Source organism: Orbicella franksi, chromosome 4, assembly GCF_964199315.1.
Source record: "Orbicella franksi chromosome 4, jaOrbFran1.1, whole genome shotgun sequence".
NCBI lineage: Eukaryota > Metazoa > Cnidaria > Anthozoa > Scleractinia > Merulinidae > Orbicella > Orbicella franksi.
In genome coordinates, this window is record NC_138148.1 from 31,772,049 (window position 1) to 31,792,011 (window position 19,963).

The 19,963-nt window shown below is 39.0% G+C and overlaps 2 protein-coding genes across 3 annotated transcripts; both read left to right on the plus strand.

Annotated features, from left to right (window-relative positions):
• Window positions 1–602: 602 nt before the first annotated feature.
• Window positions 603–7,349, plus strand: LOC145483983 (ectin-like). 2 transcript variants are annotated; one of them, XM_081462573.1, is made up of 5 exons: window positions 603–992; window positions 2,762–3,104; window positions 3,590–3,876; window positions 6,002–6,212; window positions 6,864–7,349. In XM_081462573.1, the coding sequence occupies exons 2-4, from the start codon at window positions 2,815–2,817 to the stop codon at window positions 6,208–6,210; spliced, it is 786 nt and encodes a 261-aa protein (XP_081318699.1). In that variant the 5' UTR covers window positions 603–992; window positions 2,762–2,814; the 3' UTR covers window positions 6,211–6,212; window positions 6,864–7,349. The 2 variants fall into 2 exon arrangements, with proteins under 2 accessions (XP_081318699.1, XP_081318698.1); XM_081462572.1 differs by having other exon boundaries at window positions 604–1,411; window positions 6,002–7,349.
• Window positions 7,350–8,931: 1,582 nt separating this feature from the next.
• Window positions 8,932–19,952, plus strand: LOC145485705 (uncharacterized). Its single transcript, XM_081464329.1, has 12 exons — window positions 8,932–9,710; window positions 10,763–10,871; window positions 11,297–11,347; window positions 12,331–12,372; window positions 12,852–12,914; window positions 13,282–13,323; window positions 13,810–13,872; window positions 14,026–14,088; window positions 17,012–17,053; window positions 17,361–17,423; window positions 18,091–18,133; window positions 18,750–19,952. The coding sequence occupies exons 2-12, from the start codon at window positions 10,785–10,787 to the stop codon at window positions 19,223–19,225; spliced, it is 1,035 nt and encodes a 344-aa protein (XP_081320455.1). The 5' UTR covers window positions 8,932–9,710; window positions 10,763–10,784; the 3' UTR covers window positions 19,226–19,952.
• The last annotated feature ends 11 nt before the right edge of the window (window positions 19,953–19,963 follow it).

Consider the following 19,963-nt stretch of genomic DNA (forward strand, 5'->3'; position numbering starts at 1 on the left):
TTCTATAGAGCTAAGCCATTGTTTTCAATTGATAATTTTGAGAGTTAAACCAGGCAAACTGTAAATGAGTGCATGGATTTTCATGTCAATAAAATGAAAATATCCTCACTGAAAAGAAAATTTGCTCATAATGCTTGTTTGTTTTCTTAGTTTGCTGCACAATCTGTAAGTAACTGGACACCTGAAAACAACCACAGAAAATAGATACGTGGTACAGGGTCAAACAACTTCCCCTGTGAAGAAGAAGTTGATGCCAAGGATTCGGTAAAGATATACACTTAAGTTTCCGGTTGCCACGGGCAGCCTAAGCTCACGAAACGAATTGAGGAACAATTGATGATTTATTTGAGTGTTGAGAGTGGGGCATAACTCTCTGAAATAAGCGGTAGAAATAAGCGCTTACTTGAGAATTTAATAGCCTCAATTCGTATGGGTAATAGTAATTGATCGTATCGTCAGTTTGGGTGTCTGTAATAGTAATTGGTCAGAAAAGACGTAAACAGTGTGAGAACATCAGTGACACATTCACATAATGGCTTGTTTGCCACTTTTGTTATTCTTACCACATTTTGACGTCATCTGTGATCTAATATTAAACAGATGCACGGCAACATGGAATCACGAAGTAATGATTCTCGGTTAGCTACTATTATTATAGCTGAATAGCTTGCTAGTATTTATGTGTGCTTTTAATTCCATCAATAATAAACATTTAAGTTTTAGTTCAGCTTTTTCCGGCCCGAGAGTAGGCCTAAAATACCTTGACCATTTAACCCGGATAAGGCGGTAGAGCGGCATAAGTATTTGAAAGCTAAGCTCGATATGAGCACAAAGCTGGGTCCCTTCCAGGGGTCACTAATGACGTGGAGGATCTTTATCCGCTTTCCAACGATATAAAAACATTTCCCCGCCAGGTTTCATCGCAAGCACGAAGTCCAGGACGGAGAATTAGGTTCTCAGCGGAACCGAGAACTACACGGCGTTTTATTTTGGTAAGCATTCGATTGGGCATGATACCACAGGCGGACCACTCTATGTGTTCGTGGATAATAATTGTTCATACTAAGGTATCTAAAAGATAGTAATGCTGCGGCACATTCTGTTGATAGTGACATATTTTACGCAGTGACTCATCTATCGGCGCGTTCCAAGACTTACATAACCTTCATCTCTTAAAACAGTGTCAAATCGTGGGGTGTAACTTAAAATCTGTCCTTGTATGTATCAACTTCATGCATAATGACGCATCGATGGCGAGGTGTGACAAGGGATCGAGACAAAAAATCACATGGTGATTTGAAGTGTGTTTGGACATAAAACGATACACATCAACCTTCCCTTTACCAGATCGCGAAAATCGAAAGATGTGGGAATTGTAGGAGCAGAAATCTAACTTATAAATTCTGTACTGGTACGCTTTAAATGTCTCTAGAATATTGACAGTGTCGAGGACGCGAACGTCGCGACGTGTGAAAATACTTAAGTTTTAGCTTAAATTCATGTTTGGATGAAAAGGAATAAATGTAGATCGCAGCATATACGAAGTTAGCATGTTCTACGGTTTTCGTTTGTTTTAATTATTCTACAAGTTTTAGTAACGACGATTTTTCTTCATTTTCGACCAAGGAGGCGAGACTGCTAAGACTGATGACATACTAAGTTTAAAATTAAGATGTCACAATTATTCGTTCAGATTTACAACCTTGTTCTTAGCAGCATTAAGAACAAAAGCAAGAGTAGTGAAAGTCAAGCGATCTCCTTCACATCGTTTTACAAGTAAATCAGAGCAAACTTTCTCACTGGAATCCACGACGGCGAAAAGGACGACGGCTCGACGGTGTAACATCCTCGTGTTGTTCGTGGCACAATGCACCCTGGTAAAAAGTGGCGCAGTGATGTGATGAATTCGAGAATTCGTACCCCCTTCTACAGCTGTTTTAAGAAAGGTTGTCCTACGAAAGTGTAAAAGCGTACGCGACAATGTCGAGAGATATTCTGGGTAATGGTGACCAACAGTTGCTTGGTTGAGGCTAAAGGCATTTCATTATAAAGGGACACAGCACAAGCACGTATATTTATGCTTTTTCTTCTTGAAGCACTGTTAACCTCAAAAATGGAAAGCCAAACTATTACTGCCCATAATTGACATAATATCAATCGGCATTATCGCGTTAGCTTTTACGCTGGTGTGGGACAACCTTTGTCGAAACAGCTGTGTATATTCTTCTTAAATCCTGATTATGTTGCTGCTCCCTCGCTACGCTCGCTCCGCAGCAATAAAACGAACAGAATCTATGAGAGTTATGAATAAAGCTCTGAAAATTGCATATCTAAAGTACATCTCGGTCTGAGTATCCCAATTAAGTTAAATGAAACGTCAATCGACTTATGTGTGGTGTTTTTTCGCTTTCCTAGACTGAAGCGTCTTTTTACGAAATTACTTTTAGCCGTAATTTCGCAAAAAGACGCTTCAGACGGCCCAGGAAGGCGAAAAAACACCACACGTGAGTCGATTAACGTTTCATTTAACTTTATTGGGATACTCAGACCGAGATGTAATTCAGATATGCAATTTTCAGAGCTTTATTCATAATTCTCATAGATTCTGTTCGTTTCATATAAACAATTATTGACCACGTACACATGCTGATAGAGTGATCCGCCTGTGATGATACATAACAACTTGAATTAAATTTTCGGCATTTATATTAAGAGGCTGAAGGAAGTCTGTCTTATTTGTCTCTACTTGTCTCTATTTTAGGTAGGCATTAACAGCTTTCTCTGTGTGGAAAGACTCGGCAAAGTGGCTACAGGATGCATTTGGAGTTCACCGTTTACGTTCTCATCACACTGCTGATGTTCAAGCCTGCTGCGAGCCAGAACTGTGACGTAGCAGACTGGTGGGTAAGCTTAGACAGACAAAAGTGGTCTGTGTGCCCCAAAATGAACACGTATCTTAGAGGATTCATGAGAAGTGCTAAGGCGCCGGGAGACGAAAGAGTGGGGCGCCTCGAAGAAGGACGATGCTGTGAAGCGGATGAACCTATATACGCCATTCAGCCTGCAGCTTGTTCAAACGCAAACTGGGCCTCTACATTGGATGGGTAGGTACACTGTATAGTCAGAAACTAGAAACGTTGCAATGAGCATTTGTAGAAAGCTCGTTGTTTAGAGGGGCCATGCTATATGCCATTTTACTCCTTTTGCTGAACATAAAATTGCCTTGAAACATACGGGAGGACAGTACACTTACAGTACATCAAAACTGGGCTTTTAATGTTTGACGATGTTTCAAAATGGCTCAAATCTAGCACATTACAGAGATCCTAGGTTCATCCCTAGTGTCTGTCAGGCGTTGAAAATCCAAAACCTTGCAGTGAACGAAATTACGCCCTCTTGCACTATGTGCGGAGATTTTTCGGTCAGACTGAGATATCCTCTACTTTCAAGCCAAAGTGTAAAAGAATTTTAAAAAGGTGGGGCATTAGAAGCCAAGTATACAAAGAGGACCTTTGTCGTTTCACACTTTTGAATGTCATGCGTGTTACTCTTCAAACTGGCTCTCACAAACTGATGGTGTGTTTTTCAGATTTGATGTCTGGGCGCTTTGCCCTGCTGGGTATTACCTGAATGGCCTCAGGCCGGGACGCGGTCCCCCAGCATTCTTGTCGGATATTGAGGAGGGACAATGCTGCCGTCCCCAGAATCATCCCAATAGTTATGAAGACTGTTACGATGAAGATGTTACCAGTTCATTCGATTCAAGAGGTTGGAGCGAATGCCAGCGGGCAGGTCATTACATGACCGGTTTCTATAAAAGCAACTGCAATGGTCTTTACTGCATTGACAAATTCAGATGCTGCAAGATGAAGAAAGGTAATTCTATTCTATCTGATTCACACTTGCATTAAGAATCACTTGTAAAGTAATACAATGCATTAGACATTTAAAATGTCTTCGTAAAAACTGTTGTTTTCACGTACTAGTTGCAATCAGTCAGTCAGTCTGACTGATTGTCAGTCGCGCTTTGTAGTCACGACCACTTTTATCTAATTACGCAAATTTTTTTTCAATTGACCCCCAAATTTTTCAGGAGAAACTTGCCTTCAGAATTCATTTCAGCCAAGTCTCTGAATGTTATTGTGAAGTTTTACACTGACAAGGTGTCCCCACGCGGGATTTTCCCGTGGTTTTCCTTAGACGTCGTGGGAAACTTGATACGCGGGAAAATACGTGATACACGTGTGATCAAGTGAGTACATTTGTAAATTTGTCAATTTTCAACGGTAAAATAATGCGTGACGCAATGTGAAGGTTCCCTCTCTACGAGGGATGATTACCGCCAAAATTAAGTTTGGGATTTTGTTATGCAGTTTGCAATGCGGTTTTTAATGTTTTCACTGGTGTTTTTGATGTTACGAATTGTGTTTAACGTATTCTGGGGTTTATCCTCGGGAGAGCGAGACCATGGGTTATTTTTGTTTACTTTTCATTGCGACGGTGTTTACATTAGCCTGATTGAAGGATCTCTATCTCCAAAATATACTTTAGAAAAGTAACCGAAAAGAACTTAATTCGCTGTAGAATGTGCATTGCCTGTCAAAGATAGACTATATTTTTTTCGAGCTCAGGGAATTTTATTTCTGAATTCAAGTAGATATACTGACACATGTAACAGAAACAAGTGTCACGCCACACACCTACATTTACATGAAGGGTGCTGTTTCTCCTGTAAGGAAATTACTTTGAGTGCCTTCCAAGTTTGAAAATAAATTTAATAAGTGTGGAAAGTGACAAAATGTGGCAAAATATACCTGACACACTTTGCTTTCAACTGTCGACTTCCGGCATAAAGCGTATCGGTTTTACTAGATTTACTAGTACCTGTTAGAATTTATATAATTAATTTAACTCCTTAGCTGTGCAGATAAATATCTCTTAAGGTTTTTAGAGCTGAGAAACAAACAAATTGGAGTCACTGATACCATTACAGGATTCGAATCGGCTCCTTAAACAGCAGCTCATGGTCACAGAGTGCTACAGTTAGCTTAGACTGCCACGTACTTCAGAGGAATGTGATTATGAATATTTCATAGAGGCCAAAAACTTTTTTCGTCAGAAACATAGCACTATAATAGGATTTTACTGTGACTACATGTTTGTCGACATGCAACGTTGCCCATTGGAGATATTTGCAATTTAAAAAGACTAATTTGTGGTTTCTTAAAATTGTTGCGTGACGTGGTTAGTTTTCAAATGTGCTAGATTGGCGAGAATAATTTTAAATCACTCCAACTTTGGACCTTTCATTGCTTAAGGTTTAAAGAATTGTTGGATAAAACAAGATGAAAATCCATCGCATTCTGTTAGTGTGAGAAATCTTTGTTGGAAGTGCAATTTTAGAGCTAATTTCGGGGTTTTATCCCTGGGATTTGATGTGTAAGCCCTAATACCCCAGGGATTGACCGGGAGCCCGAGCTACTTTGGACTCTTGAATAACTTAATGACCTTAATCATCTGTGAAAGTTTGAGAGAAATCGGCGAGATGGCACGTGTCACTTCTGCCTGGTCCTCTCGTGGACAGACTCTTAACAAATAGCAAACGAAACTACTCACGCGCGCATGGGAAAAAATATAGAACTCACGGCTCACAAGTCTAGTACATCGGCCACGGCAGCGATTAAAATAAATCGATAAACAGACTACTGGCACGAGCCTACCACTGATAATAAACAATTAAAACTACAATAAACTGGGTTATTAAACAATGCGTTAATAAACTGAATAATTGCAAATGCTTCAGTGGAAAGCGGCGACAGATCGGAGTCAGCGTTGACAGAGAGGGGACGCAAGACGTTCCAGGCTGGGACAGTTCTGACAGTTCAGTCAGTCAGTCAATCAATCAAGCAATAATCAAAAAGCAATACTTGGCCTGTGGTAAACTTAAAAAGTATTAAGAGGTACAAAACTTTCCCAATTCACTTAAGCAGTTGTCTTTCAGGTCTCAGATCAGGTGCAGTGCATGGCGGATGGGGTGACTTTGGAGCATGGAGCGAATGCAGTGTACCGTGTGGAGGCGGAATAAAGGAGCGAAGACGAACTTGCACCAATCCCCCTCCGGCAAATGGCGGCCAGTGTTGTGTTGGAGACAACATGGAGGCACAAAGCTGCAACACTGAGCCTTGCGAGGGAGAGGGAGGTAGCCTATAAAGGTGACAAAGATATAATCACTAGTTTGTCATTTAAATAAAGTTTCTTATCTTATTTTAGGTTCTGTTTCAAGTGGTATCAGTAACGTAGATAAGTGCTGCATTGAAATTCGAAGGATGTGTAAAACTAAACAATAACTAGACAATCCGAAGAAAAACAAAAACGTTAAATTAGGACGGTCACTAAACAACGTGCAACCGCCACCGTGAGTGGGGTTTGGAGGAGAAGTATTTTGAGGATTTAAGGCCAAAAGGTTTTCACAATGTTCTGAACAAACTTAATTTGGACTCGCAATCAAAAATTCCTGGATCGGCGTGCCCCTACTGTTTAAGTGAACTAAGAAATTATTGTTACTTTCTGCCTTTAATTAGTAATCGCAATTGTTACACTTGGTGAACATTGCAATAATGTCCAAGAAATTAAGAATGGCTGGGAAATCCTAAAATAACCCCAGAAAACATTTAGATGTCCTCACCGACATTGCTTTGTTCACTAGCGTGTGAGTTACAACTAATAGAAACTTAATCTAAAGCTGACTTGATATATCATATCACCTACAATGGCCCGGGGAAGGTGCAAACTTGCCGGAGTATCAATTGTGTAAATGGAAGTTTAGACAAACGGTTAAGAGATGTTAAAACTGTTTCACCCAGATCAAATGAAGGTTCACGATCAACTTCATTCTGGACACCTGCTAGAATATCACCCTTTGGACTGCGAACCCGAGGACAAGGCCTAGTAAAAAATGAATTTATATTTACCTTCGAATATCATAATTGTTTAGATCTGTTCAGTGCGCCTATTAGTCTCAGAAATTGCTCAGGCAAAATATGTAACGCCAGCGTTTAATTCCAAATGAAAATACAATAAATTAATCCATGTTAAACAATTATCAGCTGTAGTTCTGAGTTTAGAAGCCTGCCTTGTACAAAGTACAATCCTGATTTAAGACAAACTTCTTCGCTGTTTTGGCGTTATCATTTACTCACAAACGTAGTGACTTTGACGAAAAGAACATAATGATAATGATAATGATGATGATGACGTTGTTGTTATTGTTGTTGTTGTTGTTGTTGTATCAAACAATAAAAGCGGTGATTAAACTGCTAATTTCTGGTATATTTGTTGTTGTTCTCGTACCTCCTTTTGTACCAATAGTGAAAACAAGTTCTATGTCAGGCTGGTTTTTAACAATATTTTTCCTCAACATTCCCGCTCTATGAGCACTGAAAGACTAACTGCTCCAGAGAGCTTATGTAATTGGGACATCATGGTTGGATAAAAAGTGCAAATAAAGTTTTGCGCATCTTGAAAAGTTTAGCGTAAATTTTTCAGTTAAGTTCGTCGTTTGTAAACCGTGTTGATCTTCTCCATCCTTGACCATCCTTGTTCCTTTATGGTTTATTATTATCTTCTTGGTGTTTTGCTATCTTAGTAAACTACTAGTTTCCTAGTTTCAGGTTTCATTCAATTTTAAGGTAATTCTGTACCCGGCCAAAAGACTCAAAATGACATGACTAATATTTATAAGCGAACCAAAAACTCCATGAGGAATTAAATTAGGAAAATCAACTAAAAAGAGGGTTTAAAGTTTGGCTTCCCTACATCAATGTCTTAGACGAATCACCCCTCACTTCCCTGAAAACAAATATCTGACACCTGTCGTGTCTTCAATTTCGTGGCGTACTTTCCTACCAAACGTTATCCATCCTACGAACACGTCCAGCGCAAACTAGCAGTCGTTACTTCTTTTTTCGTGTCAGCCATAAAACTCATGAGTCATGGAGTATACCGCAGAAACATTCTCGTAGGAATGGTATACCGCAAATTGCTGACAATAAGCTGCTCAACCCCCTCCCCCTCAGTTACAACCCTCCCGGTTATCAGCTCATCTGTCTGGTAAACAATTTCCCGGCCATGATTACCCCCTCCCCCTTCTCGTTTGCCAAAAATTATCTTATTAACAGTCCTGTGGGTGCTGCGATAGCATTGTGCTCCTGTATTCAAAGACGTTATATGGGCAAAGGCAAAGAACTGAGAGGGTTTGCAATCAGAAAGGCCGATGAGGGAGTTGAACAAATCAGATTCCGTCTGTATAAACATTTTGTCGCTCATCAAATCCTCTAGGTTGTTCCATGTCAGATTTATATTACCCAACATTTTCGTCACATTTTCTTTTCCTTTGTTGAGTGAATGACGCCCACTCGCCGCCGTATTCACAGTCCGTCTGTTTTCGCAGTCAAGTTACATTTAATACTCCGGCGAATGCATATGTGAAAAGACATTTTGTTACGGCTAGCGGAAAGGATGACATTACAATACAGATAAACCGAGCAATCTTGTCTGTTCATCCAAAACTATAAATAGAGCAGCATAACCACAATTTATGTAGTTGGCTGAGTAAAATTGACGTGCAACTTAAATGTTCGCGTGCCGTGTGGCAGACTGTGGGGAAATACAACACTAGTTTGATTCTCGTAGCACACATTTTTTATTCGTTCTGACTTAGAAGTTCTAGGCACAGCAGCTATCTCCCTTTGGATATTTTTTTAAGGTCACTTCTCAGAGGTATCTTTTACACGCAGAATATCAAGCGATATGCTTCTGTTCTGTACTATTTTTGTGTTTACCTTTGCTTATCTTTGCCAGTTGTCAACGCAGGAAGTTTTCTATCAGCGTCATTAGTTCGCTTCATCACTCGGTTAATGTTAATTGGAAAATATCACTTTCGCAGTGACGTCTTAAGGGCAATTAACACGATTATACAAAACAACAACTTCGCAAATTACACGGATAAGGGCTTATCACGTCACTAGGAAGGCGATATTTCCTGATGAAGTGAATTAACAGCCGGGCAACGGGGTAAGATCTTCGATGACATGGAAAACACCCGGAAAACCAACACTAATATTAGTTCGTAACTTCCTAAGGAAGTTCCAAAATCTTGCACGACGGTCTCAAGACTTCCTCTGCGGAAAATGAGTTTCTTATCTACCGTTTCCAATTGATAAGAGAGTAAATAAATTGCGTTATCTTTCGGCCCCCACTCTGACTTATATGGCTGCTGAAATTTTCCTCTCCAACAGCATTTAATTAATAGCATTTGACCCGCTGGCAGAAACAAAACATGCCTGAGCTATGACTCTTGCAATCTGCCTTTCAGTTATCATCCTCTACAATCAAGCTCATTATTTTTTTATTTTTTATTTTTCGAGGATTACTTTGAGCTTCTCCGTAACTACATCACGTAATCTTGCCTGACAGGCGTCTAACCCGAGGGCGGAGAGCATCGGAATTTTATTAGCATCAGTTAAATTTGATCTGAGATGCGAATAACACCCGTCACAGTTTTACGTGATGGAATTTTTTCCGGTTTTTCAAAGCAATAAACGGAGATCTTCCCCATGTTTAGTCAGTATCAATTAGTTTCTTTCAGAGATAGCTCGAACTGAAAGCAACGGGAACTCAGCGCAACTTAGAACATACAGTGCTCTATTTTGGTATGTATTTGTTCGCACACAGTTCGGTTAAAACGTCTTGTTTTATACTATTTACAGTTACATTTTACTTTGTCGTTTGACTTTCTACATAAGCATAAAATAACAATTCAAACGTCTGCAGTTTCTAGTTTATATTTTGAAACCCGAGTGTTTACTGGTCGTAGCTTGATCGTGAACTGAACGAAGGAAATTGAGGGGAAATCGAACTTCAGACCAAATGATAAACAATTTCCGTTATTAAGTGGTGTATCCCGGACTACTTTAGTATCAAGTAAAAAATAATCATTGCTGCTCAGAAAATTATTTCCAAAGCAAGAAATATAAAAGCCACTTCGAATAATTTCATGCTTGATTCTCGAATATTGACAAACGTCAGTTCCAACAACCCCATGAATCAGCCCCTGTGAGCACCTTGTTTCAGCGCGAAAACAGAAGGTTCCGTTCTGCCTCAACTCAGTGATTCGATTTTATATAAGATAGTTCTTCGTCCTTAGGTCTAAAAGATACTGTGTCGAAATTATGCTGTGATTTCGCCTGTCTTTACCACAGTGCGCGCTTCCAAACCGCGGTTCCTATTGCGTTCCCAATATATCTTTTTACTACAAATCCTCTATTTGTTTATTTATTTATTTATTTATTTATTTATTTTTATTAATTCATTTATGTATTTACTTAAAGTAACGTAGGCTTTCGAAATATAATTTTAAGCAAAGCTCTTGGCTTGGGCTTTCCTGAGGAAAGCATGCGGCTGCTGTACACATGTAGGCTAATTGAAGGCGAACTCTTTGTGCAATTTACTCTCACTGTTTGTTGTCCTTCTCTTTATACAGTACCGTTATTCCTGGTTTTGTATATATCCCATTGCGAAACCTTTCTCCGAACGACGGGCTTCCGGTAAATGATCATTAACAACTAAACGGGCAAATTTGTGCCTGTCTATTCCGTCGCGTTCCCTCTAGAAAGAAGGAACAATTTAAAGCAAATGTTTATGAGGTACATAATGTGGAATTTCATAGTTTTTTAAATTATTTTTTCCGGTATCGACGTTTCAGGTTGCTGGCGTAGCTGGAAATTATGGCGTCTTCCTGGATGCAGTTTTGTCTCATCATTGCTTTCATAATCTTTGCTGAATGTATAATCAATGGAGTTGGATTTCCAGTTGTAAGTTTGCAATATTTTTATTAGTTCATTATTCCCAACGGGAAATCCGAGCTGGCAAAATTAGGCGCCGGCATTTCTCACTCCTTTAGGGGCCGATTGCTGTTAAGTTGAACAGAGTTTTCTACTGTGTAAGTTTTGGGAAGATAGAGACTTATCGTGATCGACTTCATAAAGCAAGGACCGAAAATATAAACAGAAAGTTTAACTGAAAAATTATAATACTTCGATACAATTTTCCGGATGACTTAATTTTGCCCAGATCAACAGATTTCTTAGTGTACACAGAGGGAAAAAGTTAATTTCTCGAGTTTTAAAAACTTTCGATATCTGGCAAGTTTACATTATTCAAACTCGGCTAGCCTAGATCTTCTGCAGTTTCCTCGAGGTTCCTTATTTGTTTTGATTTTTTTCGTTAACTCTCGCAGGCTGAGGAGGAAAATGCATATGAGAAAGTCATAGTTTGCCAATTTGGAATGGTTAGTAATAAGGACTATCAATTTCAACGGAACCGTAGGTACAATAGTACATGGCGTCTTCCTGCAAGCAGTTTTGTGTCACCAGTTTTCATAATCTTTGCCAAATCGGTGTAATCATTTGAGTTGGATTTCCAGTTGAGACCTTTGTACGTTTGCAAAATTTTTACTAGTTAATTATCCCGCCCCAATGGGAGGTCCAAGCAAAATTTAGCGCCTGGATTTCTCTCTCCTTAAGGGGGCGACTGTTTTTTAAAAGAAGGACCAAAAATGTAAACAAAATGTTTTAAGAATATGTATAATTTAGATATTTTGGACTTTGTATCGTTTTGAACTTGCAACAAGCCTTTGAGAAAGACTGATTATCTAACACTCAATGTCCCGTTTAGTCGCACAGAATCTTTTAAGAACTCATATTTTATACGGGTTTGTCGCTCATAGAATGAACTACCTCTTAACATCAGGGAGTCTAACACCTTGTCAGTCTTCCCCAATAAATTGTTTGCTTATTTTTACGATAAGTTCAGTGCTAATTTTTTATCGTGATTATTTTATTTTTTAATATGAGTTTAGAGTACTTTTTAACCAGGTATACAATCATTCAATGATACAGTAAGGCGGCTTATATGAAGGAATCTTGTATTCTGTTTTAAGCTGTCCTCATTGGATTGACTTGTTCAGTGTAATGTAATTTGGAATTTGTATTAAAGATTAAAGATTAAAAAACCTCACTGAAAAGTTACAACGCTGAAAAACATTTCACGCCCATATTTCACTAAGCTTAATTCGATCTGCCTAGACTACCAGACTTCTTAGTTTACTGAGAGACAAAAAAAAACTCAAATTCTTGAGTTTTAAAGCACCGTTTTAAACTTTTTATATCTTCGATAAGTTTACATTATTCAAACCCGGCTAGCCTAAATCCGTTTGCGGCTTTTCCAAGTTTACAAAATTTTTCTGATTGATTTATTCTTTAACTCCCGCAGCCTGAGGAGCACGAGGGAAATAAGGCATCTGCTTGCGTTGAGGTTTGTAACTATAAGAACTATCAGTAAACCGAAGGCATTGGTACAATAAACAAATTAAATCCACATTTTTTTTGCCCCTCACTGTGCTTCTGGTGATGCAGTGATGCATAAAAACGAGAGACTGTGTTTCATCACATTTGCGAACACAGAGAAGAGAGTGAGCGTCGTGCTTTTAACAAATTTAAAGGTGTTTGTACAAATGTCTGAGTGAAACACTGGCTTGAGTGTTTGATATATCTTGTTAACCGAAAATGAACAGTGGAAAAACTAAAAACTTAAAATTTAATTGTGATAAGTAAAGAACTCCCAGCGTTGAAGTGGAATCTCCTGTTTTAGGTTTCCTTGCGTTGTTGGTGAGAAATAGAAGCCATGCGAAAAACCATCTTCTTGTTTTATTTTTGTTTTTTTATATTTTTATTTTTACCGCAGATAATTTTTTCCGTGCCAGTTGATAAACTAACAAAGCATTTTTCTTCTAGATGCTGACAAAATTCAAGTCGAAGGTTAACGAACTCACTCAGGAAATGGAAATACTCATAAAAGTAAGGATCACAAGATTGTCTTTTTTATTAGGTAAACTGATCTGTGCTTACAGTTCCGCTCTCTTGAAGCACGGAGAACAACAGCAGGTTTCTCGCAAAACAGTGTTGTACTCAAAATGTCTGCTGCCAGGATTTCAAGCTCTTAGAAATACAGCCAAGGTATTGAGCAAAAAAATGACAAAATAAGCTACTTCAAATCGTAATTGAATTTCAACTAACAATTTTAGGAAGAGAAGGAGCCGGGGTTACAGGCTGCATATAACAACACACAGATATGTTTTAGTTTAGTTTGTAAGTGTACCGACTCATGCATGGTGTGCTTTAATTTCTGTGACCGGCTTGATTATATTTCAACACGATTTTTTAGGTTGAAGAAGACGAACTCGGGTCTGGCATTTACAGCACGCAGGTATGTATATGATTTACCGAATGACTTACTCAAAATGGAGGCCGCATTGGCCTCATGGTTAGCGCGCTGGACTCCTGATCTAGCGGTATACTGGGTTCGAGCCCTGGCCACTGACATTTTGTTGTGTTCTTGTGTAAGACAATTTACTCTCACAGTGCCTCTCTCCACACAAGTTTATAAATGGGTACCGGGGAACTTAATGCTGGGGGTAGCCCTGCGATGGATTAGCATCCCATCCAGGGGAGAGCAGAAATACTCCTAGTTGCTAAGTGTTACAGGAGCCGGGATAAGCTTCGGCCATATGGGTCACTAGGTCCGAGACAGACTTTAGCCTTACCTCACTCGAAGTCTGATCATTTGTTTAGTCGCTAACACTAAAAAAATGAACGCTTAAACGCAATGATCAAAATATTCTTATCCGCATGTCAGTAGCTATTTGTATCTGTTTCTCAGTGATACTGTCTCACAAATAAACCTGCCTTCTAGGAGCTAACAGAGATGAAGTCGAGGCTTATAGACGTCACTCAAACATTGGAAACTCTCATAAATGTAAGCAGAAATCCAATAAAAAGTAATGAACGTCAATGCCGGGTTTTGGTTTACACATAATCTAGCGAAGATTTTAGCGAAATTTTAAAAGGGTTAAAAATGACGAATAGAGACAATTAACAAATATTTAAAAAATTTCATTTCTCTTTCTAGAATGAAATGGAGGGATCTGGCTCCGCCTCTGGCAACATCCGTCTCAGGTATACTTTTCAATTAGTCTGAAAACATTCATAAACTCTCAACGTATTTTACGGGATAGCTTATACCATTATTGAAACTAAAATACTAATCCTAAAATAAAATACCAAGGTGCGGCATTTTGAAAATGACAGGAAGCAATTAAGGTTATTCATTCGTTCGTTCGTTCGTTCGTTCGTTCGTTCTTTGGTTCGTTCTTTCGTTCTTTCGTTCTTTCGTTCTTTCGTTCTTTCGTTCTTTCGTTCTTTCGTTCTTTCGTTCCTTCGTTCTTTCGTTTCTTCTTTTGTTCATTTGTTCGTTCCTTCGTTCGTTTGTTCGTTCGTTGTTCATTCTTTCGTTCGTTCTTTCGTTCGTTCTTTCTTTCATTTGTTCGTTCGTTCATCAGTCCGGGATCATTATCAGATTTGATAACCATGTGACGTCACAACATGGCGGCCATTTCAAAAACCGGGAATTTTCGTATTCACTTCGCTTTGCTCGTTATTTGTTCGATTATACTCGGGTAATTTACCCATAATTCTATTCGATAATTACCAGAAAAGAAGGAACCTCACGTGTTTTGAAGATGGCGGTTGAGGACCAGCGTAAACGATGTAAAATGCTACTCGTAAAGTGAAACAGTGCTTGCAATTTTGCATCCAAACCAGGTATGTTTTTCATTTTGTCATTAGATTTAAGTTACCTGGAGATTTTTGCGAAAATCACAAAAAATATGTCGTTAATCTTCACGCCATATTCTTGGGATTTAACGTGTTTTTAGTGTTGTGCACGATCTGTGAAAAAAGTGCACGGGGGTATTTTGATTTCCGATGTGTTGTTCGTAACGGCGGCCATATTTACAGCTGTAATCGATATGTTCCTAGGTATTGAGATGGCGGATGCTGGTACCCATAGAATCAAAATAGCAAATTTATGTCGATTTTGTGGATATAGCTTGGTCATTACATAGGGTAGGTTTATTGTTGTCGAGTTTTGCAGCATAAAATTTTCGTTCCTTTTAGTCCTAACAGCCACGCACCATTCAACTTTAAGAATTACTGGTGGCAAAATCAAGGGGTACGTAAAAGTAACTTACATAAATTATCCAAGCCCCTTCAGAAAAAATTATAGCTCTTGGTGAGTCGCTCGATTCATGGTACGGCAGTCCAGGTGGTCGGGAAACCACTTGTGAATCTAACATTAGTTGTTTATTTTCTTTTGAAGGGTTACCATGAGGTCAAAATCAAGGGGCCAGAAGGAACTCCTTTTCATGTGCTTCCTGAAAATTGGAAACAAAGACTCGTTCGCACTTTGTTGTGTTTTGCCAGAAATTAGAGAAATACCCGAGACACTTCTAGACGTGCCACAGTCTGGTATCCAAGAGCGCTGAGAAAAATTAGACTTTGAGAGAAGTTGCTGGAAGACAGATAGGCCGGGTGCAATACTTCATAAACAGGGAACTAAAACACCTTTCGGACTGCGGGAAAATCGGCAATCACGTTAAAGGGTAAGTTGCCTATATTTTAGAGTCAATTTCAACAACTCGCGGTCCTGAAATATTTTCCGGAAATGCCGGCCAAACTACGTCAGTTTTCTGGCACACCAGTCGTTATATAATGAAGCTTATTGTTGGATTTAGCGAGTGAACTATGGTACGAAAACATATCACTTGAATTATAGTTTCTTTTATATGAATCGGTCATTAAAAGCGTTTTTCCATATCACCGAATGCACAACAATAGACTACTGATCTACAACTAAAAGAATTTTTTTCCGGAAATGCCAAGACTTCCAAGTTTACTGTCACATCTCACGACATAAAGTGTTGCGTGTACCCATTCCACTGAACGGAGGTGTATCACGAATTAAAGTAAATATACCTGCTATATTTTTGTTGTTGTGCCAGAACCATATCAGGCGAGCCCACAACGACAAAGAGAACTCCAGTGCATCAAAGATGGAAACGAAATGTACAATACGGCAGAGGGGATTGAATTAGCAATCGCAGAAATGGAATTAGGCGTGGGATGGGATATGGCCATCGAGGTAAGCTATTCTATCTTCAGTATATCTGGACAGAGAATCGACAGAGGGAGGGTCGCGAACTGTTTCGATACTGTTATTTCCATTTCATAGTAATAAATCATAGTAGGAGATGTTTCGGTCCTAACCACGCTTCGCTCATGCAAATTGAACGAAATTCAGTTACAGCTCTCCGCTTGGAATATAGAAGCAACTTGTTCAGTGTCAATTTGTGAACTCAAGATGTATTTACTGTTAGTGTTTCGTTTATATTTTATACAGACTGTTGAACAGCCAGCTTCGCCAACTACCAAGAAAATGAAGCCTGAGTGAAAATAGAAGCTATCATATTAGTATCAATAAACAACGCTTTTGTGAACAGAATAACTGTTGTCTACCTTCGTGTGTTTTTACTCGGAACAAATATTATACGGTGTCTATCTGAAAATGAAACTTTTCGCTGTAGCTTTTGGACAAAGACAGTTTTCTTCCATACGTCTCTGTTTCTATTCTATAATCCAGTAACCTATTGTGAAGCAAACATACAATTACAATTAAATGAAATTGCATTGTGATACTGTGAAAAAAGCAACTCCTTTCATCGCAGCGCCCCGTCGACCGCCATATTGAATTATACACTGTTGCTACAAAGTAATGTCACGTGAACGAAAACTTGTGCAGCGATTGGTTAATGGTTTGTTTTGGTCGAGGTTATCAAATCTGATAACGATCCCGGACTGTTCATGCATTCGTTTGTTTCTTCGTTCATTCATTTCTTCATTTGTTAATCCTTTCTTTCATTCATTCACTCTTTCTTCGCGTAGCAGTATGTTTCATGTTTTAAACAGCCTTATGCCTTGTCTATTTAAGTAGCAGATACTGATGATGATGATAAAAACATTGAACAAATCTTTATTTAATGCCATCTTATTGTTTTTAGGAAGAAAATGATGAAGGCTCAGCATCCTATTGCAACTCACAGGTTTGATAAAATCTTATCGTTGTTTATTTTTTAAAACAATGACAAACCTATCGGCGAAACACTAGCTAAAATGCACAGCCGTAACAAAAAAATTCTGATCTGCCTCGGGGTCCTACCCACTTGCAGTTTTCAGGTCTAGTCTGTTAATGCGTTGCTTGTGAAAACCAGGTTTATTACTTATTTACTGACTGAGTTCGTATTTCTACGTACAGCGTTTTATAAAAAAAGCTATGGTTCGCTCTTCACATATAACGAAGAACGAACTGGCAACCACTGCAGGAACTAACAAAAAGAACATTTCTTTCAGGTTATTTCAATGGCAGAGACATGGCTTAGATCGCTGAATCTACAAGTGCAGGCAGTCATAAATGTAAGCGAGTTTAATTATTAATTATTTATTAGGAAACTCCCTGTAAGAAGTTACACACTGAAGTACCTACTTCTATAACTCAAATGAGAGGCGGACCCAACCTCGTTCCCAGGGTCCCCTCCCTCGAGATAAAAAGAGGACCCTGAGAATGAGGTTGAGGAGGACCTATTATAGCAATCTGTTGACGTAATGACGGTCCAAGTGAAGAGAATTTACATTTTGATAAATGTACCGATCGAGAGTGATTTGCCCTCCTCTCGAGCTGTTTTCTGACCAAAGTAAAAAACACTTTCTGCTTGTTTCTATCGAGTTAAAGAAACACAAGTAGAAATATTCTGAGTTCTATTCCTTAAATGATTCGTAAATTGTCCATTGCTTATCGATAATGAAGGCTTCCCCGGATGTTGTTGAGCCTTTGCGCAGATATCTCCGATTTCATTGCATGAAATCTCCGTTAAACAACAAATAGCGAGCACTCCTTGAACGTCTTTCGTTGAGTATACCTCATGATTGATGTGTCGATTGCGGGAAGAAATTTGAATTAAGCTGGTCGATCACTTTTGAGGATAGCAAGGCCGTCCCACAGCATTGTCACCAAAACAATTACACAACTAAAAGCAAACAAACTTTTTCTTACTTTCATTTTCTTCTTTTGCACCACAATCAGGCGTCAAAGGCTACCGTCGATCCAACTGAAGACCCTTTTACAGGTACTTTAATGTTAATAACAAAACTAGCACGAAATACTATAATCAATAAATTGCTTGTTCTAGCGAGGCACGTTTTAGTGAGATGAAAATATTTTACAAGTATTTCGCAAACGTTTTCATTTATCATCTCATAGTTTTCCTTGTTCGATAGTCAAAATAGGGACGTGACTTTGTTAGATAACAAAATTCGCATTTTGAGGACAACAAAACATAACATTATGACGGTTTTGGGAGAAAGCCTCCGTTCACGTTAGCCTGCGTAAATCCGCCCCCTCCCCCCAGATATAACGATTATTTTTGAGGGGAGGGGGCAGAGGTACACAGGCTAGGTAGCTCAAATGTGTTTGGGGGTGTGGCAGCTTACTATTTCGTGTGAGACAATATACGTATTTTTGTATGTAACAGGATTACATGCAGTACAATTTGAAACTAAAAAATAATTCTAAGAAAAAATTCCCAGGACTACCAAAATTGGACAAGGCTGTAGACCGAGTCCAATTTGGCAGTCAGTCAATTCGCACGGGACCCCGCTAGCTTTGCAGGTGACGGGAACAATAAACTTAACGCCATTTTACTGTCTTGTAGTTAATCACATCTTTTCCAATTTTTCAAACAGACCAGGTATGTCCAAATGGCTGGGCTCATCATGGAGACTCGTGTTTCCACATTATCGATACCCCAACCCCAAAGTGGAGGAAAGCTCGAGCAATGTGCCAAAGGCTAGGTGGAGATCTCGGCAAAATCACAACAGCCAGCGAAAATCAGTTCGTCTATGATCTTCTTCGCAAGCAGAAAACAGTCACACACTACGGAGTATGGTTAGGACTTCACCGCAAGAAAGATCAACAGTTCTACTGGGTAGACGACACTCCTCTCTCGGGTTACACAGCATGGAGCAATGGTGAACCAAACGACTCGGCAGCACACGGAGGAGAAAATTGTGTCCACAAGATTGGAGAAAAACGATGGTGGCCTTTTCAACCAGGACAGTGGAATGACGTTCCATGTAGCTTGCACGGTATAGTTCCTTCGGATATCGCCCCAGTTGTGCTCTGCCAGAAGAAAATTGTCTTGGATGTACTTTCGTTTTAGTTAAGCTTTCACCGGTTAACTTAAATATGTTCTACTTGATCTTGACTTGTTAGACCAAAGACTAAGTTGGGGGTTCTTCGTTACTCTGTAGTTCAGTCAACTGTGAGCCACAAAACGTATACTTCTCCGTTTGTCGGCATAAAGAAAAATAAAAAAAGTGGGCTTTCATTCGCGTTTTGAAGTCCTATTTAGTACTCTATGTTTATGTCCGGCCAATACCCCAAGTGAGTCATGGCTAAAAATGAAAGTGAAGTTTAGGCAAAGCATATGAATGACGACCGGATTCTACAACAAATTACAAAGTATTTGAATGTAGTTTTATCGTTTAGGATGCAAGAATCCAGGAATAAAGTTTGCTGAAACCTTTCTACGAACTAACTCTTTCAATATCAAGTAAATTGATTGAAAAAAAGGTGAATAACAGTTCCAACAGGATAAAGCGATGATGATGATGATGTTGTATCAAACAATAAAAGCGGTGATTAAACTGCTAAATTCTGTTATATGTTGTTGTTGTTGTACGGAGGCTTAGTCTTGGCTGAATCAATATATTATTTAAAGTACGTTACGCGCGATTCAAGTTGACGAGGCTATCTACTGAGGTAACCGAACGGCAAAATATGTTTAGAACACTTGTACAGGCGAAAAACTATTTTACGTCAATGAACCGTAGAACCTGAAGGAGCAACAGGCCAAAGTAACCGTAAGTGAGTGATTTCTCTTGTCTTCTCTTATTTA